At 37.2% G+C, this 26,479-nt stretch overlaps 1 protein-coding gene across 42 annotated transcripts in view; it reads right to left on the bottom strand.

Moving 5' to 3' along the window:
* The window catches only part of NRXN3 (neurexin 3), a 1,515,532-nt gene that overhangs the window by 34,146 nt on the left and 1,454,907 nt on the right, over positions 1-26,479 (bottom strand). For 33 of the 42 annotated variants that reach the window (XR_012494579.2, XM_074327130.2, XM_074327137.2 and 30 more), the window contains one exon: positions 15,974-16,052. Coding sequence is in view for 40 of the 42 variants with exons in the window: in XM_074327130.2 (XP_074183231.2) it covers positions 15,974-16,052 (79 nt within the window). In the remaining 2 variants the exon portion in view is untranslated. Of the gene's footprint in view, positions 1-15,964; positions 16,053-26,479 lie in introns of all 42 variants that reach the window. The other 9 variants (XR_012494578.2, XM_074327134.2, XM_074327119.2 and 6 more) reach the window with 1 other exon arrangement.

The following is a 26,479-nucleotide window of genomic DNA, read 5'->3' as shown; positions in this document are numbered from 1 at the left end:
ATATCTCCCATTCTACTTTTTTTGCCTTAAATCTACCCTTTTGTAATGAAATTTCAAAAACTATCTTAATACTTAATATCTAAGTGACCTATGCTTAGAATAATAACTTCCTGGGACCTCAATGAAACAAATGGCTTGGTCTTACGATCATCTGGTTCATAATAAAATTTTAGACTTAGAAAGATCTCCAGTCTTCAAAATCTACTAAACCGAGTGTGGCAACATAGATAACACTCGACATCGCCTGTTTTCTGGTTTTCGTATGTTGATTTGTTTCCACACACGAGTAAAATGTCAAAGAAAAATCTGCAATGAAGGGATAACATACAGTTGCCAACTTTTATTTTGCTAATTAAAGATTCTACAAACAGTGACAAAACACTGTTTTTGTAAAAGACATTGAATTTAACCACTAAAAACAACAGAAGATATAAGCTCAGAATATAGGGCAGTCTGTAAATTTAACTTTGTGAAAATTTACTATATTATTCCTACTTATTTCATTTCACCATGGATCCATGAAAGTTTAGGCATAGCTGGAGACTTTTTGTATTTGAGCTTGGGAACCACTGCTCTAGTTTGCTGAATGTTCTGTCCTCAGTGTGGGAAGGTGCTATCACTGACAAGCGCTAGAGCTTACACTGGTTGAGTCTGTCCCAAAGGCACTTCCCATCCCAACTAACTGCTTCACCATTTGCCCATAATCTCTTAGTTGTTTCCCCTAGTGACCTATAGAATAGAGTTATAGATGTGACCCCTCAATGGGTCAATGATATTCTCTCTTGTGTGGCAGCAATGACCAGTCGAAAGTAGATAACCAATTTTTCACACATCCTCTGATTTCTCTGTTGGATACTATCTCAACTTAGGGTAAAAACCTTTCAATTTTTTTTTTTTAACTTGATACACCGTATCAGTAACATGGTATGAATTATGGATTTAGAACATTTGGAATTTAATTTCAACTCTAACAGAAACTAGTTCAGTGACCTTGAGCAAATCAATTTACCTATAGAGGCTTTAGTTTTGTCACCTAAAACTAAATTTTTAATTACAATGAACTCTAAAGTTCTGCAAGCTTACAGTCTTGGAGTTCCGTAAAGTTTAAAATAATAGTAAAAGAAAAAAAAAAGAGAGAGATGCAAAAGGCCTTTAATGTTACAGGAGTCTGGAAGAGGAATTGCTATGTACAATTCTATACTCAATATCACCAAATGTTTTCTTAACAGGAAATTTTACTGAGAGCACATTCTACAAACAAAAGGAATTTTAAAAAATAGAATTAAAAACACTGTCTCACTGTTGTACCTCATTTGACGTTCATAAGTTCTATTTTTATTTCAATGTTTTTAAAATATTTACTTTGGATGCTGTTAAATGAGGGCATGTTCTTCCTAGGTCACCAGCATTCTCCTTATTGCTGACTGTCACCCCTGATCTGGTTCATGCATTCATGCCACCCAGCCTGCCCCTGGGAACCGAGTTTGCCCCTTGCCTTTATAGGAAAAGCCAGCGATGAATAAGTGGAAAGAAATAAAGAAATAATCAAGCAAACAAACAAATAAATAAGTAAACAAACTCATCAACCATACACTAAAAGACCAGGCTACAGCAAACATAAGGCGAGAAAAGGAGATTGTGATGCTATCAGGTCATCAATAGTACTTCCTTTGCCCTTGTTTCACTCTTATTTTCTACAATCCTTCTGATCTCAGAGACTTATTGAAACACACATTCCAGATTACATTGTTTTAAAAGCCAACCCTCGCACCGCCTGCCCCCAAAGATCCTCTTCCTTGTTTAGTCTCTCTTGCCTCCTTGTATCAGCTCTACCGTTTTCTGCTTTTTTTTTTTTTTTTTGCTTCCTTTTTGAGCCAGTTCGGAGCCTTACAACTCCAGGCACAATACCACACCAGGGGCCCTTGCTAATGGAGAAATCTCATAATGTTATTACTTCGAATCCTGGCTCCCCAAAGGTAATCTTATGCTCCTTCTGGGGTTGGGCTCCATTAGGATCTGGCTTCCTAGTTTACCTGATGTTCCTGTGTGAGTCTTTTGTATTTTTTCCCACATTTTTCTAATGTTAGAGATGCCAAAGGGACTAAGCACTAATTTATTAAATGAACTCCTTAAGTAACAAATGCCATTTTTGCAGTAACACTAAATGTGGCTTTGAACCTGCGTTTTCATAGCCTGTTCCTGTCTAATCTGCTGCCAGGTGGTAGAACACATTATTCCCCTCAGGACAGAGGAGGCTCCTTCCTGCACCCCACTGTATAATCCGTTACTTCTGACATTCAGAGGGCTAAGACATAAATAAATGCTTTTGCCCACAATGCAGGAAAGGGACCTATATATTGTATCCCTTCAATTTTGTCCTCCCCATTCATTGTCTGTGTCACCAAGAATGTTTTTCTCACTTTTTCCACAAAATTCATAAAGCTACAAATCAAAAAGTACAGGGAAAGAAGAGGTTCTCAGCAGGCTGCAAATATCTTCTCTCAGTCATTTAGACGTTTGTCAGCTCAGTAATCCACAGCCTAGGCTTGGGGAAGAATTACTGGGATGTGACAGAGTATGTGGGCTAGCGTGGGGGAAGCTAAGGCCGAAGGAGTCTGACAGCTGGGAGAATGCAGCCCGCACCCCAGCTGAGGCAGGCACTGCAAAGGACAGATCTGAAAGAGGAAGGCAAAACATCAAGTTCTCACAAAAAATGCAGGGTATAAGCTGGATGGAGGGGTTCTGGTTTTGTTTTGTTTTTTTGTCATGTTCCTATCTGAGATAATGACATATTGAAAACAGTAGTGAGAAAGAAGCTTTTAAAGCCCTGTCATAGCCTATATGGTCTCATGTGCTTAGTGGAGAACTTAACAGATGTTTATTAAGATGGACTATAACCAGGAAAAATGGATTCATCTATGGACAAAAAGACAACAGATTTCTAACCTAGCAGATTTCTCTAGATCAGGGATCAGCAAACTAGGGGTTGTGAGCCAAATCTAGCTTGATGCCCTCTTTTTAAAAATAAAATTTTATTACAACACAACCACATTCATTCATTTATGTGTTGTCTTGGCTGCCTTTGTGTTACAAAATGAGTTGAGTAGTTATGACAGGGACTGTAAGACTCTCAAAGTCTATTTGTTCTCTGGTCCTTTACAGAGAAAAAGTTTGCCAGTTTTTGCTCTCGGTGACTGATTGGATGAATTTGAACACTTGGCAATATAATATTGCTAGCTTTCATGATCTTTGAGTAAAAAGGGAGTCTCTGTGCTTCAAAACTAAGATGGAAGTGGAACTGGGCAACTGAGGCGTCTCAGCATTGTTAAGTGGACAAAATTTTCCAGTTTAGGTTCTGGCTTCAGGACTGGTCAGATCCTTGGGCAAGTTATACTTTGTAACTTTTGTAATGAGACCCTCAGATCCTTGGGCAAGTTATACTTTCCTTGGAAGGATTCTACTAAAAGCCAACATGGCTTTAAAACGATACTCTTTTTCATTGTGAATGTTAGTCCTTAGTAACACCTTTTAAGTTTCTTTTCTGGCACAGAAAGTTCAAGGGCCCCAAAAAGATTTTTCTGTTTTTTTTTTTTTTTTTTTTAGGTTGACACACAATGCAAGAAAATAAGAAAAATAAAAGAGAAGATAAACACATGGGTTTAGAAATGGCAAGAGCACACAGATGTCAGAAAGAGGCTAAGAAATCCATCCTGTCAGGTCCATGTTCACTTATTTTGTTGCTTTTTATTAGCTATAACATTTAAAACACTATATTCCAAGGAACATAATTATTTCTGAAATAGAGAAAATACAGCCTTTACCATAGCTTTCACTCAGAGCCTCTATTCTTAGAATCCTAATATCAGTTAAAGGTGGCTGTTGTCTGATCATATGTTCTAAACATAACTGCTAATGAGTAATGAGCTAGAAGCCCCCAGTGTACAAATTATTACCTAGGTGATGTCAAGAGTGACTAACCTCACATGAGTGATGGTATTTATCCTAAATATTTGAACCATTCCATCTCACAAAAAACAAGGGCAAGTCATTGCCACCACCAAGGTTTTTGAAGCGTTTGAGATACATAGTAATTAATCCATTTAACAAGTATTTCCTGACCACGTAATATACTCCATATACAAACTTTCTTTTATTACTATTAAGAAGGCAGATAGCTATTTCATAGATATGGGTTAATGGAGACTAAGCACTGCATAATAAGAGACAGTATAACATAGTGACCTGTGTGTGAGCTCAGGGGACACACAGTTGGCTTGGGTTCCAATCCTGTTTCTTCTACTTCCTTGCCGTGTGACTGGACAATTTAGCTCTTTTGTGTCTAGATTTACTCATCTTTAAAATGAAGATGATGATCGTAATAATAGCCCCTTACAGGATTGCTATGCGGATTGAAGAAGTTAAAAATGTAAAGTACTTAGCACAATACCTGACTATAGTAAGTGCTCAATAAATATTTACTCAATGAAGGAACAAAGATGTGGTGTGGCAAACCTAAGGTGAAGGCCTAGAAATCACTTCAAGGGACATCATTCAATATTATGTGTACTGTCATTGAAAGTTGCCTACAGGATAACTAAACCTGACACTAAATCAAAGTAACATATTGCACTATCAGAAACCCAACCAGAGAATCTATCTTATCAAGTTAGAAGAGCTAATACGATCCAATACGTTCTTTTTAATTCCTAGATCTCTTAAACTCTTTCACAAAGAAATGATGAAATATCTCACAGAAGAATGATTTTTTTTTAAGCTGCAGTCATTTTCTGCAATACAGTGGTTCTCACGCTGTTTTAAGTGTTAATGTACTAGTTTGTGAGAAAATGTCAAAGTGAAGGGCATTGATATATTATTTCGCTGTGCAGTTGGTTAATTAACATACATCAAATACTGTAACTAAATAAAGTTCATTATATTTTAAAAGTTACAGAAACATAACAACCGAGTAATGGAATCATGCTGGAGATTATAATTACGCGCTAAGAGATGCATCTATTAGAGTTTTTCCAAAGCTCAAACAACAGAATTTGCAAACCTAAGAACTATACTGTTCATCTTCAGGGGTACTAATGGAGGAGTATTTGCAGTTCTATTCTGAAGAGACAAAATTAGTCAAAGCTTCACAAATGAGCACATAACAGTCCCCAAATTTAGTGCTTTAATTGTTTGAGTTTGATCCTCTGTGTCCACTGAAATACAAATAAAATGTATCCATTTTCAAACAGGTTTGGATTTGAATCTTAACTCTATGCCCAAATATGTGACCTTGGAAAAGCAAAATGTTTGAGTCCCCATTTTCTCAATTGTAACATGGCCACAATAGTTTCCCCCTTATAACTACTTAAAATGAGATTTAAATAAATACCATGTTTGAATGCACCCAGCATGGTACCTGGGCCAGTTCTATGCTAAAGCCAGTTCATGACAGCTGGTTGCTACATTTTCAGGAATTTTTGCAAGTCAGTTGCTAAACACGGCCATTATAAAAAATTAAAATAGATAAAATTACAATCAAATGCAGTATATTAAAAACAAAGGTAATAAAAACGTAAAACTCATTACGTTCTAATTATTTTACTGCATTTTACTATGATCTATGCTCTTGACATTATTGATGTCTGTAGTGTCTGCGTAGTGAAAATACTGTTAGGTTGGTGCAAAAGTAATTGCGGTTTAAAAGGTTAAAAAAATTGCAAAAACTGCAATTCCCTTTGCACCAACCTAATACATAATCATGTGCTAATGAGCATTACTTCCCAATTCTGAATGTAGTGTTGTCATATTTGTGACTTAAAATCATTCAAGGTGGGAATGTTTCACCCTACCGAATTGGCCAATGTGACAATTTTGGGCTGTGTGTGTGCTGGTTCTATTATTATTATTATTATTATCATTATTATCATTATATATTAGTTTCAGGTGTACAAAACAATATAATAATTAGACATTTATGTCCCTCACAAAGTGATAACCCCACAAGTCTACTACCCCTCTGATATCATTTATAGCTGTTACAGTACCACTGACTATATGGTTCTTAACATTTACCAGCAAGTTGCTTTACCCGGCTCATCAGAAAAACCACTTCCTCTTGCTGTATCCACCTCCTCCCTCTTCTTCCTTCTCTCTCTCCCTGCCTTCCTTCATTAGAAAGCTCTCCTTAGTCCACAGAGCCTGTTAATTTCTTCTAGCTTTTCTCTCCCCCCTTACCCTGAAAAGCAGCAAAGAGCTACCCTGACGTGACAGAAACATTACATCATAAAACCATCTGCCTTGAAATGCTGTCTCTTCTCCAGATTAAAAAAACATGAACTTTTTTGTAGTTCAAGACCTATTTTAAAAATCTTTAATCTAGTATCCCATCGTATACCCATTTTATATTCTCATGCTCAGCCGTTTTGAATAAACAGGTGGAGTTGTTTGATACTGTTAGTATCAAACAAACTAAATTATTCCAAGTTAGGCAGCAAATTTCCTGGATAATCACAGGTATAATCCAGCAATTGAATATTTAACTGGGTACGTTCTTCCACTTCTGTCTCAAGACATTCAGACTTAATCCCAGAACTAAAGCTATTGTGTATGTCATGTTCTTTGGAAAGAAAAGGGAAGGAATTTATGTCCAAGAGCAAGTGTTGGCTCTCTAATGCTTCCATGAATTAAAAAATAAAACATGTACCATTTGATTCAGAAAGATCAAAAGATAATCTTACCTCGAAATATGCATTAGTTAGAACCAGTGAGTTACGGAGATAAAATGCTTTTTTTCTTCCCCTTCAGATGCCTTGCCAAACATATTTATATTTTAGGTTAAAATACATAAACATTAATAAATTTTATAATAAAACACATTCAGATTTCCACAAGTTCTTACCAATTCAGGAAAAGGCATTGCTCTATAGAGCTGAAATGGTGATGCTCCCTCACTAGCATTTTCTGAAAAAAAGTTTTATGTTGATCTGTTCCTGAAGAAAAGGTTTAACCAGAAGATTGATAATCTATGGAAAACTCTGAAAATTAGCTCTTATATGAAATCCCTTTAACAGTAAGCCCATTTAATCATGCCAAAGGAATCAACAAGGGTTTCTTATTGTTGTTGATTGTGTGTTTTTTTGGCTACAATCATAAGTAGTTTCCCACTGTAGGTTTTGCCTCCTTAGCCAGGTAAAAAGTGCAACTTATGACTTCCAGATGCAAACCACAGTTATCAGGCTTAAAATTTGACTCAGACTTTGCTTTGCTTCTTTGTGAAGTTCCCTAGGGATAAGGCTAAAAGTAGAAACAATAGGGGAGTGAGAAATAAAGGGAGAGTATTTCAAATCACATATTACAAACAGAGAACAGAATCACAGAACGCTACCACGACAGTGAACTCCAAGACAAGATGGCAAGACAGATATGCCAGACCAGAGACACATGCTTGACTGCCGTGCCGAGGAAAGCCAACACAGAACAAAACCATACACAGATGCTGCGAGAGCAGCTCTTGGGGCTACTGTGACCCGATGGAAATAATAATAGGAACGAGAACTCATGAAATTATAACTACAAAAGAAAGTTACCCCCACAACTCATACAGTGGACTTGTTGGGTTAGCCTGGATGTGTCATTTGGATGAAACAAGATGGCACCATTACAGCCCATGCATTGGTGATGGAGGCCATGGTTAGTTGATTAGCTGCAAAACTATCACTGCATGCTACACAATGATCCTGGGCTTGTCAGGAAATAAAAGATACAACAAATATTCTATATCTGCAATAAAATGCTTTTTATGCCATCTGAAATTTGTGGAGGGGTTGTGTTTCTTCATGGTTTTCATTATTTATTTATTTACTTTCTGGCTCATTTGTCCTCCTTTCAATTGTTATAAAGGGGAGAGTAGAGGCAAGAGGTCTGTGCAGATATTTGGGGGAAAAAATGAAAAGGGAAAAGAAGGGAAATTAAAAGAAAAAATATAGAAAGAGGAGGAAGAAGAGGAAAACACAATATTTCATTCTTTTGTACACAACTTTCTTGAATTTTGTTGGTATGTGTTTTATTTTGTGCATAAATACTGGAGGGATACGCTGAAGGGGGAGACATTTGAGATTAGGATGGCAAGAAAAGATTTTGTTGCCTTGCTTAATTTGTATATCTATATATCTCTCAGTACTTAAAAATAATGATTATAATTACTCATAGAAAGTATAGCAATGAATTAAACATAGCCATAATGACCAAAATACTAAATATGAATCAAAACGAAATAAGTAAATTGAACCACCAAAAATTCATGCGGCACAAGATGAGGTGAAATGACAGAAAATGTTCTTCAAATATATACAAGGCATATATCTATTTATATATATATATATACACAGGAATGTGCATATATGGATAGATATATCTGTATAATTTATTCTCTCCACCCCTCTCAAGGAAAACTGAATCATGGAATCATCATTGTAATTATGACAAAGAAGAAAACAAAACCGAAAGAAAAAGGAACATGCTTTATTCACCAAGTTAAAACAGTATCATGCATGTTTATGTTGGCTGATGTGAGAATGATGGTATGAATTTCTGTGTAAAACACATGACTGATGGTAGGGGCTGTTGTTAATCTCTGTGTACATTACCCTAATATCATTTATACTGTGTCTACATATATATGGAGAAATAGGCAACGCATATTTAGTATACGCACATATATAAATATACATATATATATACACACAGTACATAACGTGGAGCATATGGGAGAAAAAAATACAGAAGAAAAAGAATAAAAGCAAACCCATAAAAAAAACCTTCTCTTTAAAACCCAATCCCTCTTTATTCGTTAAGTTTTTTTTTAGGGGGGGGGCTTGCTTAATGAAGCTCACTACTTATCAACCACTTGCATTGGCATTTGAAATCAGGAAGTTCTCATGAGTTTGGCTTGAAATGCTCCCTTCAACAGGCTCATCCGTAACCTACGGCCTAAGAAACCCTGGCCTTAGGCCATACTGTATAAATGGAATTCAAGGAAAAGTTTATGACTGAACTATATTAATTTTTCAATTGTAATGAATCAGAAATTCTGTGTCCCCAACCTAAGATACAGAAGAATGCTCTTTGGGGTTACTTGGTTCTGTCATGGGCGAGCATCATCTCCTGTGATTTTTCTTGCCCATCTTTGGATGGGCTATGTTATTTGCTGAATTAGAGACATTTCCCTAGAGTTCTGATCATGTTCTAGGCATTTCCATTCATTGTCCACACTGTTTCTCCCCTTCCTATCCCTTCTTTCCTTTTTTTTTTCCTCCCCCCTCCTTTCTTTCCCCCCAATAGACTATGAGTTCCTGGAAGGATTTCTATCCTATTTTGATTTTCCTAGCATATATTGCAGTGTCCACACATAGTAATCACTGGAAAAAACAAAGTTTTATAAATAAGTGATTTATTAAACTTTCAAATGAAAGTGTATATATTTATATATTGATCTTATTGATTCTCCCCCCCCCCGCAACATACCAAAAAATTTTGAGTAATGGAGATGAATAGAATTTTTTTACATTTTTGTTAGATTTGTCATTTTGTTATAAAATTCATGATAATGGTCAATCCATGAGCCATATATTTTGTGCACACCATGCCTGAGCTAACAATTGCCTAATAGCCAATTAAGATACTTTCTTATACTTGTATTTCCATTATTACTCTAATTTTGAAAACATTTTATCATTAGGGATTTAAATGCTCTGATAGCTTAAAAATTAGCTTGGGTTGGGGTAGAATTGGGTTATAAAAAAGTGATACAGTTTATTACTGAGTGAGTTAATGAATAAAGAAATTATACCATTAAATGTGGAACATTATGTGACAATGAATGTACTCTATTAATATATAGATTGACAAAGGCAATTCAAAACTGGTAGGATTTAGCCTAGACTTAAATATGTGAATAACTGTTTGCTTTTGTATATATTAGAAATATAACTCAAATGTAAAAATGACTAATGTCCATAATCAATAATGATCAATTACATAAATGAATTTTATATCTATTTATATTCCTCTTTCCAAAGCTAAAACATTTCTCAGATTATTTCCATTATCTCTTTATTCAAAGTGTTTTTAAATGGACCTGAGCTCTTCAAGGTGTAATTCTGGATACTGTGATACTCACACATTCCTATGACATTTTATTTAGGCATTTACTATTCTACTATACACTGAATAGCCACTTGGCTAGTAACATTTAAACATGATTCTATTTACAAATCATGAGTTTCTATATGGAAAAATCTTTCTAAAATTAAATAAAAATCTCTTTGTAATAAAAACATACAAGTTGTTAATTCTTCAAGCTTTTACACTAAAGATAAAAATGTAAATGTGTTTCTATAAATACGTAAGATTATAAATATCATATTTAAGGCCAATGCTCAGCACACTAACTTTTTTTTCATCTATGGAGTCTGGACAGCAACACTCTATTTGTTTTTATCCTTCATTAGAAAAGTATTATTGTCCTAACATTGCAGCTGCAGGACCCCCAGTGTTCCAGCAAATAAAAACTCTAATGATTTGATGAACTTTTAAACAATTCAGTGCCAGATTTTCATATTATAAATATTTTACTGAAGCATCTCAAACTGATAAAGATTAAGAATCCAATTCCACCTAGAGAATACAAATAGGGGAAGGCTGTTGGTGTTTTGCCAAATTTAAATTTGACCCACATTAGGTTGAGTATTCTAGTGTAACCAACAATAGCACCAAGTGCAAATGTGAAGACTGTATTTTGAAGAGTGAAAATACATCTGAGAACCACTCTGGGAATAGTAATTACTTTGTGATCTCAGATTACTGCCATTGGTTTAAACATCTCCCTCAATCCAACCATTACAGAAGTTGCTTAGCACAGTCCTATTGATGGATGAATGTGTTTCATCTTTACTTCCTTTTACTGTCTGCCCACTGGTGGAAGTGCTGTCCCTTGGTGTTTGATCAAAGGGCATTGAACAAAAGTGGAGGCAAAAAAACCTGGATAACTTACAACCAGAAAAAGGTATCCCTGGATAATGGCTAGACAAATTAATATAGTTAATTATTGCCATGTCCATTTCTCAGGTGTAAAAGACATTTCTTTAAATTTTTTCTTCTGCTCTGTGACCCCTGTCCCCAGAACTTTTGGAACTTGAGACTATAAATACATGTAAAGTTCAGGAAGTTGATAATTTCTAATTATGTAAAAAACTAATCTAAGAATACATTTGTTTTGATGTTATTTCTATTTCCAAAGATGGAGACACTGGGGCTAGGAGCAGAGGGGTGGAAGAGAGAAGAAATGGAAAGTCAATTTCACTAATTTCTCTATGTTGCAGTATTCATTGCCACATATCACCTTTGTGATCTAAAGATCTTAATTGTTATTTGGCCTCTATAGTCTCAGGAAGGAATCCTATTTTCTAATAGTTATTTGATTCCTCTCCAGCTTGTCTATTTTTGTTGTTGTTGTTGTTATTGTTGAATCCAAAGATGTAAGAAGAACGATGAAATAGAGTTTACTGCACAATTTAATATCAATAGAGTATAATTGGAAAGAAAAAGGTTTATATGCAAAGTCGCAAATCTAAAATAGTAAGTAGATACTTACTTCTTTTGTGGGAAACATAATTAAAGTTTATAAATTAGGAAAGTTAAAATCCTGACGCAACTTTAGGTACTTAAATAGTTATTCAAATATTACTCTGAATACTTTCATTTGATGCAGATTGCTTCATTATGATTTTACAATTTAAATGCTCAAGCCTGAGTTTTTAAAGCAAATGCTCAGACAATGTAACTTTACCTGTTACTCAATATAAAATGATCTAGTTCCCCGGATGGAAAAGATAGGGAAAGTAGAGAATTATTTTTTTTAAGAAACGTGGATTTTGTTAGGGCGATATTTACTTATGTGAAACCATAGATTTTAAATAATTCAACAGGTTTTATTTAGCTGTTTAAGGGAGCTGAAGTTGGAAGTATGAAAAATCTCCAATTTTAATTTAAGATTATGAGGTACTTTGGGAGACATATAAATTCAGTCAACAAATGCTAACTGAGCTTTTACTCTGTGTTTTGTTGTCATGGTTTAAGGTTTTTTTTGTTTTTTGTTTTTTTTACTTTTTTCATATTTTCCAGTGAAAATATACAGAGAATATTTGAGATCTATTAGATTTACAATGTTTCTAGACTATCACAAACCAAATTCCAAAAAATTTTAAGTTGATCCTAGACATGATATGACTAAGCTACACCAGACCAGGTTGATCCTTAGATGCCAAAGGGGACTGTTGGTGTGAAAGGCAATTGCTTACATCTGACTCAAACCAGCAGCTTTGAAACTCATTTTAATTTAAAGAAAATTAAATAAGAAAACTGATTTCATTTAAAATGTGATACCCACATGAAAACAAAAGTTGTTGAATACAGCATATACTAAACTGCTTAAATTGATGAAAAGCAAGAGCTTCTAGTGGGCCTAAATTAATCAGAAAAAAACTTATAGAAGTTAAATGCCTTATAATTGAGACAACTAGAAAATTACAAACTCGCTAACACAGTGAGAGAAGCGAAGATAATGGTTAAGCGGGACAGGATCAGTCCTGGATAACGAACCAAATTTAGGGTCTCTCCATTAAACATAAGTCTTGGGAAAGAGTAAAAGTTTGGAAACTGAGACAGCAAATTAGGGTGTTCAAAACCAGAATTTTAATCTCAACATTCACCTAGAATTTCAGGATTACGAATTGATATCCAAGTTATGTAAATGTCACCGTTATCCACTGCTGCTTGGGCAATGGGAGCCTCTGCCTCAGATAGTGCAGGACCCAGCCCTAGAAACAACTGGCTTCATTGTTTCTGATTTTTAACCTGTAATGTTTTGGAAAATGTGGAGGCTATGGAGATACTTCCTGTGTAATGCTAAAAAGGGCATGATAGCTCTCTGCTGTGTAAGCTTCCTCAGTGTGAATCAGTTCCCCAGGGGCAAAACTTTTGCATCAGTTGGGATATCTATGCCCTTCCCGTACTAAGCATGCCACTGGCATATTTCCCTGTGTATGGGAATCCCTTACCAGGAATACATTGTGGAGTAAGTACATTGAGAAAAAAGAAATGCTCATCCTTCAAATGTGCTGAGTTGAATAATCCCAGGCAAGGGCCATCAATATCAGTCCCTTAGAGCTAAACGTTAGCTCCTTCAGGGTGGGCACTCTGTCACCTGATTTATTTATAGACCCCATCCCATACTCCCTTGCAGAACACAACAGATTGTTTCAAAACTGCTTTAACCCCCCTCTTCCCCCATCTGCTCCATGTAATCATGTTACTCAAGAACATGCTGGCATTGAGTTTCTGTCCTCTGCCTTTGAATCAGATGAAACACCTGTGCAGCCACTAAAAAGCAAATGGGCTTAGTTTGTTGCCATTCAAGTTTAGGCCTGTTCGTGTTGAATACCAAATGGCAATACGGACCTACGACCCGGGAGGTGTAAAACTTGTGAATCTGAGATCTGGAAAAGGCTTCTGTGTTATTATGGAGGTTGCTATGGAGATGACTGGGTGAGAGAGGGGAGGTAGAAGGGGAAGATGGTGGTCATGTTTCGGAATGGTCAAGCCTCAATTTTTATAAGATGACTTAAAGATTTGATAAGACTTCTACATACATTGTTGTGTATGTAGACAGATATAGATATCACTGCTATAAACTCAATAAAACCAGAGAAAGAATAAACAGGGAATCCGAATTAAAGTCTAGGTATCTTAAACTATTGGCCACAAAATCAGTTAATTTAACATATGACTTGGGGATCATGCCGTACGTATTCATATTTGAATCCTTAATACCTAGCACGTGCCTAACACACAGCTGACCCTCCGAAGATATTTGTTGAACTGAATTGTGTTGGGGAGGTAATTTAGATAGTAAAGCTCCTTATTCTACCTTCTTGGACAGTTCATTTATGAGAATTATTAGAACAGGGAGGACTCAAATCTAGAGATACATTGTATCCTGCCTGAATGCTAAGAAATATTTATTCAATGAATGACTAGATGAATTAATTAATGAATAAAAACTTGGTGCCCAAGTGCTGGTATAGATTGGATGTAACTACCCTTTATTTTTTCTATTTTATTTAAGTATAGTTGGTATACAATATTATATTAGTTATATTAGTTTCAGGTGTATAATACAGTGATTCAACATTTTAATGCCTTACTGCTATGATCACCCCACTAATTCTAGTAATCCTCTGTGATAAACCCTGCAAATTTATCACATTGTCATTGACTATATTCCCCTTCACCTTTTTCACCCGTCTACCCATCCCCCTCACTCTGCAACCGTCCCTTTGGTCTTTGTTTCTGAGTCTGTTTTTATTTTGTTTTGCTTACTCATTTATTTTGTCGTTTTTGTGTTTGTTTGTTTTTAGATTCCACATATAATGAAACCATATGGCATTTGTTTTTCTCTGTCTGACTTATTTCACTTAGCATAATACCCTCTAGAGTTAAAACCTCACTTAGTATATTGAGATAACTACCCAAACATTAAAAAAACAAATCTGACTAACCGAGTTAGTTACTTTCCTTTCACACAACCGAGGTCCCAAAGGAACAGATCACACTGAGAAATGAGAAGGCCCCTACATATTACTGCTACACCCGATGCAGTGCTGAGCACAGGAACCCACAGAACTTCCTGGATCCAAAGCCACTTGCAAGACACCAAGCAGTCAGGCTCCCACAAAATTTGAAAAATTGTAAATCATTTCGGGGTAGCAAATGGAGGATTTTCACTTTCGTTATATTAGTTCCTCATGAAGCTTACATTTCTCTAGAATTAGCAAAAAAAAAAAAAATGTTTAATGGCTTGCCTTTTTTTTAAAGAAAAGGGAAAAAAAAACAACAGAAAGAATCAACTAGAAAATTCTATTTATTTCTCTTAACATTTGCAGAAACAAGATCCTGACCCAACTCCAGCTTTTAATTCTATTAAACATACACAGAAATTCGATGATATCTGTTCTCTATTATATATACACATATAAATGTTTAACTTGTAGCAAGTTTCAAAACGGACGACTTGGGAAAGTTGATAGGAAATAATCAGGGACTGCAGTTGCTTGCTGGACATTATATCATGTATAGCTTACTATAAAGAAAGACCATAAAAACATCAAAATGTATCTGGGTGCAAATGGGGAACACACAGAAGCTTCTAATTGCCAAAGTCCTTGCAACTTCAGCACAGCTTAGATACATTTTGAAGCATCTCAGCCGTTGACATGGCATGGTTCAGTACTAATTTTGTGTTTACCCTGCTATATTGCTGCACAAATTCTCTAAACACACAATGAACAAAATTAGTATAAATTTAATACCATGTTAACTGCTGTTGAAATCCCATGGAAAACGTCTTTTTTTTTTTTTTTTTTTTTTTTGGTGTAGTTGCTGTTTGATTTGGGTTTTGGATTTTGTTTTGTTCGCACTTAGGCTCAGAACAACTCATGAGGCTTAAATGGCTTTTATGGCTCTTCTTTGGGGTCATGCTTTTTGATGTCATTGCAATATAGGCCTCTTCATGGCCCCATCCCCTTTCAGTTTCATAGCTGCCACTGGCTGCTATACATTTACTGTACCGGTGGCTCATCTGGTTTCTGATTCCTCAAAGTCAGGTCAGATATCATGGATTTTTCTTTAGCTATCAAGGATCTGACTTTAAATTTCCTTGGGATCTTGTTACTCCTTCCATGGGATTTGATGCTTTCGATTATATATTAATATTTATATATGTATGCGTATACATATATAGATACACACATTAACACACTATAATATAATATATAAAACACATGTATATTCACATATATGTATGTATTGTTTTTTGCAAATGAAAAAATAAAGCAAGCAAAACAAGACTGACCTAACCTACCTGTACTCGGTTCACATTCAACAAAGTCTTCATCATCGCTTGAACATTCAGCAGATGATACAAGGTCATCTGATGTTGGCTGTGCATGTGAAAGAAAAAATAATGGGGTAGGAGGAAGAGAGAGGAGAGAGAGATAAGGAAACCAATGAACAAAAGCATAAAAGACTTATCACTGTATCCTGCCTCCATCATTATTACTGTTTCTCTTCTCTAAAGAGAGCATGCTGTAGGATGGAGAATTTTTAACTCCTGTGTAGCTGTGGGTGGCTCTGAGTCCAGACAATCTGTGTAGATCTTATGTGAAGCTGAGGGACCCAAAGTGGCTCTACGAGGCTCAAGCCTATCCCATTGCATCACAGTGTACAGCCTGCCTCTATCCTGACTCTAATTTCCATTGTGAGGGCAGGAAAAGGGCTACTGCAAATGGTGGGCTATACAAAGAGTGCAAGCCAGCAAAGAAATGCACTGCAGCTTTGGGAGGGTTTCAAAGACATATGGTGTGTGCTCTCAAGTGCATGTTTTGGTGGCTGTGAGTCTATAGGCCGGCATAATTAATGAACGTTGTGGAAGCCAGTCTGTTCAGGACTAGCATAATGGCTTCTCTCGCTAGCAGTGATTTCTTCATGTAATTGCTGCAATTAGCTGAATTAGTAATGTGGACCAGCAGAGAGGTACCACACGACAGTCTCTGGACACAGGTAAGGTTATTTCTGGTAAGCAGAAACATTTTCAACTGCAGTAGTAGTAATTCAACTTGAGACAACTTTTATTTCTGTTGAATCCTACAGAAACTCCCCAATGCCAGAGAATCTGCTGCAAGAAATATAGGGGGCCGTGGGTGTGGGCAGTAAGAAGGTCCCTTGCTACACGATAGATGAGAAGACCACTTTCTGTGCCCGGTACGTACCGCATGCACAACAAATACGGTTCAATTCGTTACTTAATTAATTAATACACATCTTATATGAAAAACAAACTTTTGTCCTACTATGTGCGTAAGGGTACTCAATATATAGAGTATATACTGGTTTACTAGTCTAATTCCCCGTGCATTGAAGTCTGAATCCATATTCAAAAGGAAAAGCAATTACAAGCCAGATGCTGTGCTAGACATGTATATATATATATATATATATATATATATATATATATATGAGTTATAGCTATTATTAATTAATTAGAAATAATTCACATAGCAGTCCTTTGGGATAGGGATATTATACTTTTAAAGAGAACTGAAGATCAGAGAGGTTAAGTGAGTTGCTGAAGGACACACAGCTAGTAAGAAACATAGTGGGGATGTGAACAAACACATTTTAGTCAAAGTCTGCACTTGTGGTCCCCATAGGCTTCTGTATACTCTTTCTTACATGATGTTATGGACTAATTTATGTCCCCCCAAAAAAAAAATCGTATATGGACGTTCTAACTCTCACATCTCAGAATGCGACTGATATTTGGTAGAAAGGGTTGTTAAAGAGATTATGAAGTTAAAATGATGTCATGAGGGTAAGCCTGATCCAATATGACTAGCGTCCTTATAAAAAGAGGAGATCAGGACCCGGAGAGGGATGGCCTGTGAGGCACAGGGAGCAGAGAGCCATCGAAAAGCCACGGAGAGAGGCCTCAGAAGAAACCAAGTCAGCTGACACCTTAACCTTGGACTTCTAAATTCCAGAACTACGGGAAAGTAGATTTCCATTGTTTAAGCCACCCAGTCCATGGTCCTTTGTTATGGCAGCCCTAGCAAATGAATACACATGACAACCCATACACTTAGCATTTTCAGACCACATCCGTTTTGAAATAGACACGCTAGGCCTAGAATTAGCATAGTGAAGAGCAGTAGAAAAACCGCACTAGGTAATTGATTCCACTTAACTGACAGTGGCAGAGAGATGCCTTAAACCACGTTATTGATCTTTATTCTACATCTGACAGGGAGATATGTCAACCCCTGCTCCTCCTTAAAGTTAATAGGAAAAGAATTTGCAAACATACTTTTTGTTTTTTTTTTTTTCAATTAGACATTACTGGAGTGTGCATTTCATTTCCAGCAACTGATGCTGGCAGTTGGATCCTGGCGTACCATCATTCCTGTTAGAGAAATGGTGAGCCTAGCCCTCTGGAGCTTCTTGCTCTGATGGGGTCCTCTGCAGATCCACTGCCAGTTATTTAGGGAAGGGAGGTGGTAAGGGAATACATGCTAACTGTACACATGCAGAAGGTAATTATAAGGAGGAAACATCATTTTTGGAAGCACCACAATCATTGTTCACTAGGTCTAAAGCATGCATTAGCTGTGTGGGGGGGATACCTCCCCCAATGCAGCAACAATTGGTTTGGGTGCAGGGAGCAGATCTTAGACATTACATGGGTTTACGACCTACCAAAAGTCCACAGTACTTAAACGGATATACAGTATATCTATGTTATTAAAATTTTATGGGATAAGCTCAATTAGGGGGAAAATGTCTTAAAAACCTCCTGAGAGGTTCGTAATAAAAAAGAGGTTGAGAATACACTTCTAAAGTATAATCAATTGGAAATTAATTTGTTGGTGACTTGAGTATAAGGACCTTGTAGAATCGCCCATATACTGCTTAACTAGTGTTGGTCCCTAGAATTGAGGGAAACCTGGTGAGTTAATGAAAATCCCGTGCACTCGTCTCAAGAGAGGAAGTCCAGGTAATAAAAAGGTCAGTAAGCAAATGAATGAAATCAATGCGTAAGTCCAATAGAAACCAAAAAAGGCATTGACATAATATTAGTGGAATCCATAACTTAATTCTAAGAAATTTACCTTAATTTGTATTGGCCAAAGTAGTGATGTAAAGTGATTTTTCAAGAAAAGTACTAGACTCTGAAGTTGAAAGGATATTTACTATGTTCCTCTGAGCTTCCCCTACCTCCTAATTCTACACAAGTTCTCTCTCCTGTGGTTTGGGGGACATTATCCATAGCCCCACTCTCCTTTCCTAGTACCTCCTCGACTTCTGTTCCCAAAATGGGCCCCTAACTCCCACTGCAGACCCAATATACATACTCTTCCATGTTCTCACTCCCTTTCTCCCCAGTGTGCTGTTCTTGTACCCCAAATCACAGAGATTTGTTGTCTGCTGATCTCCCGTGTGAATTTGGTTGAAAACAATGTTCCTTCCTGGCAACAGAAGCACTTTTTACCAGTAGCTCCTATAAATGGCGGCTAGACTGGAAGAAGGCCAATAAGAGGCAGACTAGCAGAGTGTGGTAAGAGCAAGCCTGACTCTCCTCAGAGCACAGCTGTGAACCCCAGCACCTGCACTTTCCGCTGGTAATCTGGGGGAGCAAGTCACTTCCCCTCTCAGAGCCTCCAGTTTTTCATCTGTGAAATGGGATAAACAGAGACTTGTCGTTGACTGGGTATGTGATTTCAGTGTAATGTTAAAAGTGAAGCTCTGTTGCTGGCATATGGTGCCTGCTCAATAAATATGAGCAAAAACTCCTTCACTCAGTCAGTAGACCAAACAGTACCAGCAATTCATCTGCCGTGAGGAGTGATCAAGAAAAATCTACTCATGAAGATGCCAAGAGCTTAAAAAATCATTGAAAGATGATCTGTTTCCAGTGGCTCTGAGTCCAGACATTCTGGGGATCTTATGTGAATTCAGCTTCTTCTTTTCTTTCCCTTAAACCTCATCACCACCATTTACAGCCGCAGCCAATGAAACTCCCAAAGCAATTACAAACATCTCAATCCCCTCCTTGCCCTAAGCTGTAACCAATGTTTGTTTATCTGGAGAAACTCGCTTTCAACACTGCGATGCCTGCCACAGAACACTGCATAGTTTCAGAAAAACTTGTTCTTCCAGGGGCAGCAAGCTTTGATTTGCAAAGGACTCAGGATTAATAACACTGTATTTACAGATTTCTTTCTTTCTTTCTTTCTTTCTTTCTTCTTTCTTTCTTTCTTTCGTTCTGTCTGTCTTTCTTTCCTTCTCTCTCTCTCTCTCTCTCTCTCTCTCTCTCTCTCTCTCTCTCTCTCTCTCTTTCCTTCCTTCCTTCCTTCCTTCCTTTCTCTTTTCTTCTTTTTTTAAAAAAAACTATTTTTTGTCCCTGCCATCTACAGACTCAACAATTACTAAACAAGGTTTGGGATGATGTGTGCTTAGGATCACATCCTAAAGTAATGACAGTTTGATTCAAAATTACCCTCAGAAAACCCAAGGCTTTCTTTGAGTAGCTTTTTAGTTTTCTTGTCTGAGTCCTTCCTCAAACATAAGTAAACGCAGGGTTTCACTCTGAACCTTGGAAGAAAAGGCACACTTCTTTGATAATTCGTTCCCACGGCTGGTGCAATATTGCAGATTTAGACAGACGGCAGACTCAGGATACAATTATTATGAGTAGAACAGAACTATGGCCTTTTGTTTTTAAATAAAATGTAGTAGCCCTACGCTGTATGTGTGTGTGTGTGTGTGTGTGTGTGTGTTTTCCCCAAATCACAATCATTTTTCATAATTATTTCTAATTCCTTAGGAAAAAAGTGCTGTTAGTACTCTTGAGAAGAAAAAGATATCTGAACTATCTAGAATCATGCCTACTAATAACATTTACCATGTATTAAACACTTGCTACATGTAGGCTTTGTACTAAGCAGTTAACATATATTATCTCTTTCAGTACTCATAATAACCAAGGGTGTAGACGTTTACAGTGACATCTGCTGTATTTAATGGCCCACCATCCAATCCCCTTCAAGTAACAGTATTGCTTTAGGAAACTCCTCTAATTATATAGTTATCTCAAGTGTGTTCCTCAAGGTGACTTCCATGCCATCTTCACATTTTTGCCCTAACAATGACTGTTTGTCATAAGCTCTCATAATTTCCAACAGCTAAGCTTAAAGTGGTTACATAGTATGGTTCCCATATGTCAAATACCAACATTATAAATCATTTAAAGAAGAATAAAATAAGTATGACGACCCCCAGACCATGTAATTTGATAGTGGCTGGGCTACTAGGTTCACCATTAGTGATATGCAACTATCTCATCAAAGTGTTTTGTTCACTCCTGTAGTACTTTAATAAATATTCATTGAACATCTATGTGCCAAGCACCGTAACAGTCATAAGGGATAAACTGACAGATAAAGCACTGTTCCTCTGCTCTGGGAATCCATAGTCCCTGAAGAGACACCCAAGTGAACAGGCAAACTCAACATAGTAAACTGAATGCTATTATGAGCATAGCCTAAGGCAGCAAAAATCAGGGGTGCAGAGCTGCCCACAGGCAGAGGGGACCATGGGCCATGAGTCCTCAAGGACAGGTCATAGTGCAGCAGGGGAAAGCTGAGATCTGTGGGCAGGAGAAGAAGGGAATTCTAGGTGAAAGCAACAGTCTTACAAAGGCTCAGAGGTATGAAAATGCAGAGTTTATTTGTGTACCTATGAGTAGCCCAGGATGACCGGAGTGAAGGAATATACTGTGTTTCTCTGAAAATAAGACCTAACCAGAAAATAAGCCCTAGCATGATTTTTCAGGATGACGTCCCCTGAACATAAGCTCTAATGCATCTTTTGGAGCAAAAATTAATATAAGACCTGGTCTTATTTTCGGGGAAACACGATACTAGAATGACTGTTAGGCAGCTACTCGAATTATCGTATTCTTCTTGAAAACTTGGATAAAGAGCATGAATTTAATATCCTGTCCTATCAGACTTCTCTCCTTCTTCCCCTCCCCACAGCTCATCATTGTCATCTGATGCATTTCCTGTGGGAGTGAATACACATGGTTTCAGAAGGTACATGGGTCTGACTGCACCATTTCTCCACAGGACAGATTAAAGACCTTCCTTTGTTTTCTCAAGGGGAGGAAATTATTCTCCCGCTCCTATATATTTACCACATCCTATATTAAAAGTGATAATTCACACTACCCTATTTTAAAATACGTAGTTCATCGTTTTAATTCACATGTTGAAACGACTTAGCTCTGTATTAGGAATCATAAAACTAAAGATAGATATTATAATAACCTTCAATAAAATATCTGTATGGCAAGGGCCCTCTTTATTCCTTTCCTGAAAGAATGTTTATTGTATTTATATTACTTTTTTCCCCTTACCAATGCTTATTGACATTACCTTAAAATAAACGGGGACAGAAGAAAGCTCAAAACTTGACCCACCCAAGTAAATTTACAGGCAACTTTACCTTCCAATTCCCTTAGTTTCACAAACCTGGATTCTCATTTTCCTCCAATGAGTTATTGTTTCTATAATCACCTGCTTCTAATTATTTACTCTGAAGGGCTCCGCCCCATCTCAGCACACAAATAGTTCCACATCGTTCTTCATGGCTATCCATTACTTGACATTCAGAAAAATGTCTGCTGCTGTGATCAGAACAGCTCAAGATGTTTTCACCATGTCCCCTCCTTACTGCCCAGGTGCCTATTTGTGACTTTAAATTCCATCCTTCAGCCCTTTATCTTATACTGAGAAGAGGCTAATCATGTTGAGGGATCATCATTTTTCTCTATCCAGCCCCTTGGAAGTATGGTGATTTGACCGAGATTAAGCACAAGATACAGTAAGTTCTACCACAGAACACCTTTGTGAAATTATAAATAACACACTTTAGAGTGAGGATCGCCTTTCTTCCAGTGAAAAAGGAAAAGAGAAAGGCCCATAAGTATTCTGAAGTCCCACAGAAACAGCCATATATCTCTGCACCTGTTTCATGCTAAAAAGAATTAAATTCCTTCAAATGCTTAGGGTTTTTGTTTTCCCCTCTACACTTCCATTCTGAGACGGAGTTGGCATTTAAAGTATCTCATATGAGGGAGGTCTCACCTAGGTTCATTATGAGCATTCATTCTGTGTGTAAACAAAAGGATGTATGAGATACTTTTAATTAAATAAGAACCCGCTCACTCTAGGTAAGTCAGTATCCTTTAATGAGTTTTGAAAAGTTTGACTAGTTCAATTTCAATTTATTTATTAGGCTTTTCTTCCTTAAATTCTGGCCATTGCATAGTCCCATCTTTGATCAGTGCTAACAACTTCCTCTTCCACCACCACCATCGAGAGAGAGAGAAAGAGAGAGAGAGAGAGAGAGAGAGAGAGAGAGAGAGAGAGAGAGAGAGAGAGAGAGACTACTGGATTATTTTTAGATTGAACCAAAGATAGAAAAATCCTGGAACTTGGACAAGCTTGTTAGAAATGATCACCTCCCCCTCCCCCAACAAACACCATCATTTCACCCAATTCTAACCCAATTCGGAAAACAACCTTAAAACATGGTTAAGAGTTTATGGATGTGATTATCTATACCTCATTTTATTCTCAGTCAAGTTCCAAAGAAGCAACTACTACGATTAGGAGAAAATGAAGACCAATGATTTTAACTCATCCTCAGATATAAAAGACAGGGGAACATGGGAAGGCAGGTTGTGAAGAATGGAGACACAGAGACAAAGGTCTAGTCTGCTTACGTTGCTTTCCGAGTCCTACCTCTACGGGCCTAAGTATCTTTATAGGAATAACACCCTGTGGATTCTAAAACCATCTTCTGAGGTTCATGTCATTGTGGTTTTTCAAGATAGTATTTCTGTCTCTTCTCTCCATCTCCTGGAGACAATCACTTGCCAAGTCAGATATGACTGCGTATCTATTTTACTTTGCCTATATTTCTATGGAATGAGAAGGCTTTAGAGAATTGCCCTGGGCTAAAGGTACTGAGCTCAGCATGACCCAAATTAGTTAACTGGAACACAGCTCTCTAAGAAAAATGAATATTAAAAACCAAACAAATCGATATATGATTTTATTTATGCATGCATTTACTCATTCAATCAATCTTCCTTCAATGAATGTCTGTTAACTGCCTGTGAGGTGCCAATCACTGCGTTGAGGATTAGACAGACCCCGTCCTGGTCCTCATGGATTTACAGACAACTGGGATTTGAGCCAGGCCAAACCAGAAAACACTGATTAGTCACTAAACAATGAGTTACAAAAACTTAAAGTGAGGTTCATAAGTGGTAACCACTGTGACGAAAATGGATGTTTACCAGCTGCCATTAAAGATATCAGTTTATACAGGAATCCAAGCAAATGGTATCATGAGCTTCCCCTTGAACTCTGCCCACCCTCAATAGCCTCCACATTCTTCCTCTTCTTTTCCACACTTCATACACTGGAACAGGATAAAGAATGATATGATTTCGAATAACTTTTGCTGATGAATTAACCTTTAAGGAAATTCCTTTGCAGACTCAAGATTTAATTAACGGTATGAAAAACAGGCTAAGCTTAGCCAAATTTTGTGCCAAGGATTGGGGTCCTTTATTGTTACCCCTGAGGTCTTCTTGGATTATACAAATAAAGGTGGTTAGGCTTCTTTTTCCCCTCCCTTCCTGCTTTCCTCTTTTAAGATTTTTCTTCCATCTGTACAAAAAACGAAGGGTGGATCAGGAGAGAGGGGAGGGAGGAGGGAGAAGAGAGTGGGTAGAAGGGGATTAAACTATCTGTTGTTCAGGCAGCCTGACGGAGGGAAGAGGAGTATTGAACCACAGAAGATTAACCGAACTTCAATGCACCTTCTTAAAAGCAGGAGGAATGTAATGCTACGTGGTGTTCCACTGATAAGCAAATCCCTCTAAATCCTTTCCATTTATTTCTTGGCCTGGAGAAATTACATATTATTTAGGAGGCAGGGGAAAACAAACAAACAAAAAAAGAAACCAAAAAAACAAAAAACAAAAAAACAAACAAACAAAAACGCCCACCAAACCACACACCATCTTTAGAAATGTAGATCCCGCGTCTATTGATCACAGAAGGTCTGGCTTTAACGGCCATTTTTCTTACTGGTGCTGTCCTCTCCTGGACTGCTAATTCAGAAAGGCTGAGCTATGTTTCCCTCTGTAAACTCTTCTGGTGTTCACCACAAACCTTTTTTTGAGTAACTAGGGTCTAACCAATACAAAGGAATGCCAAAAGTTTAGCTGAAGCTCCAAAGACCTACTTTTCTTTGTTGCTTGCTTACCTTCTTGCCTGACTTTCTCACTTCTTTTTTTTCTTAATTAGTTTTATTTGAATTTGTATTTCCTTTCTAAGTGAGCTCTCTATTCCAATATTAGTATTAAAATGAAGCCTCAGTCTTTAAGGTGAATGGTCACTTGGTGAGTCACCAAGACCAAATATTAATGTGACCCACAAGTAGTGATGTAGGTATCAGTTAATGGAGGTTAAAATTATGAACACATGCCTTCATTATGGAGAGCACTGATTTTTTTTGGGGGGGGGGGGCTAAAAATATTGATATGATTCATTTCTCCATGTTCTTTCTTGCTCAATATTTCAGGGAGAAGAAGAGATGGGTTTTTGAAAAAAGAAAAAAAAAAAGGAAAATAGACTCATATGTCTTTGTGAGATGGTCTTCCTCTTGGCGCTCTATTTTATAGTTTAACCTTACCATCCAAATCAGGAGAAACAGCCCTTCCTGACAGGTTAGGATCTCAACTTAGAAGACTTAATAAGACGGAAATATCAGAGGAAAAAAGGAGTGGCAGGATAAAGCCAGTTCTGGATCTTGGTCAGCAACTATGAGAAAGGATGGAAGGTAAGCTATTCAGTTCAGAGTAAAAAGCAGTTGTTCTCCGTCTTTGGTCTCATGATGAATCCAGACATGCCAGGTGAACAGGAAAGGAGCGGGAGAACAGCAAAATATTGGGAAACAAACATAACCTAATATTTATTTTGTTTCTAGGCCACTTTTACTGAAAAGAGTGTGCAATGGAAGTGAACATCTGTCAGGTCTGCCGATGTATAAAGGAGTTGAGAATGGCCACCTTGAAACACTAAGCATAACTTAATAAGCATGCTTAGTAAAGAAGGAACAAATGTAAGCTCAGGATGCTGTAGAGTGAAAGCAAGAAGGAAGAGCATATGAGCACTTAGAACTTAGCATGTGACACAAGAAACTTACCCAGAACAATCAAATGCAATGAGTTGAAGGTAAAATACAACTGATAAAAAGACAAGATTGCCTTTTCCTTATTACCCTGAAAAGAATATCTCCCACTCAGCCATGTAATGTAATATTACAAAAGTCAGTCAGGTGCCAGAGCAACAGCAGCGGTGAAAGTAAGGTTTGTGCACTTGACATGATTTAATAAAACACCGAGGGAGTTACAGCTGATCTGCTGTGAGTGAGTCTGAGTCAGAATGATGAGAGAAAAACGTGGGCCGGTTGAACATAATTTCAAACCCCAAGAGAGGGAAAGTGCAAAAGGATTTGGCTTTGGATTGAGAATTTATCCAAGACAACACCAGTCTCCTACAGGGAAAGATTGGGGGATGGAGTCAAACAAAGCTCTTTGACTGACATTATAAGTCCCAAGTTAGAGAAAGTTTCCAGGTGGTTAGTACTACATGAGAAATTCAGGAACCTGGATGGACTCAGCCTCCAGACGTCACTTCCTCATTCCCAGGCAACAACTAGATTTAAAAAG

This window comes from Rhinolophus sinicus, chromosome 3, assembly GCF_057876585.1.
Source record: "Rhinolophus sinicus isolate RSI-liver-muscle chromosome 3, RSI-T2T, whole genome shotgun sequence".
In the NCBI taxonomy this organism is placed as follows: domain Eukaryota; kingdom Metazoa; phylum Chordata; class Mammalia; order Chiroptera; family Rhinolophidae; genus Rhinolophus; species Rhinolophus sinicus.
This window is presented reverse-complemented; position numbering and strand designations above follow the sequence as displayed.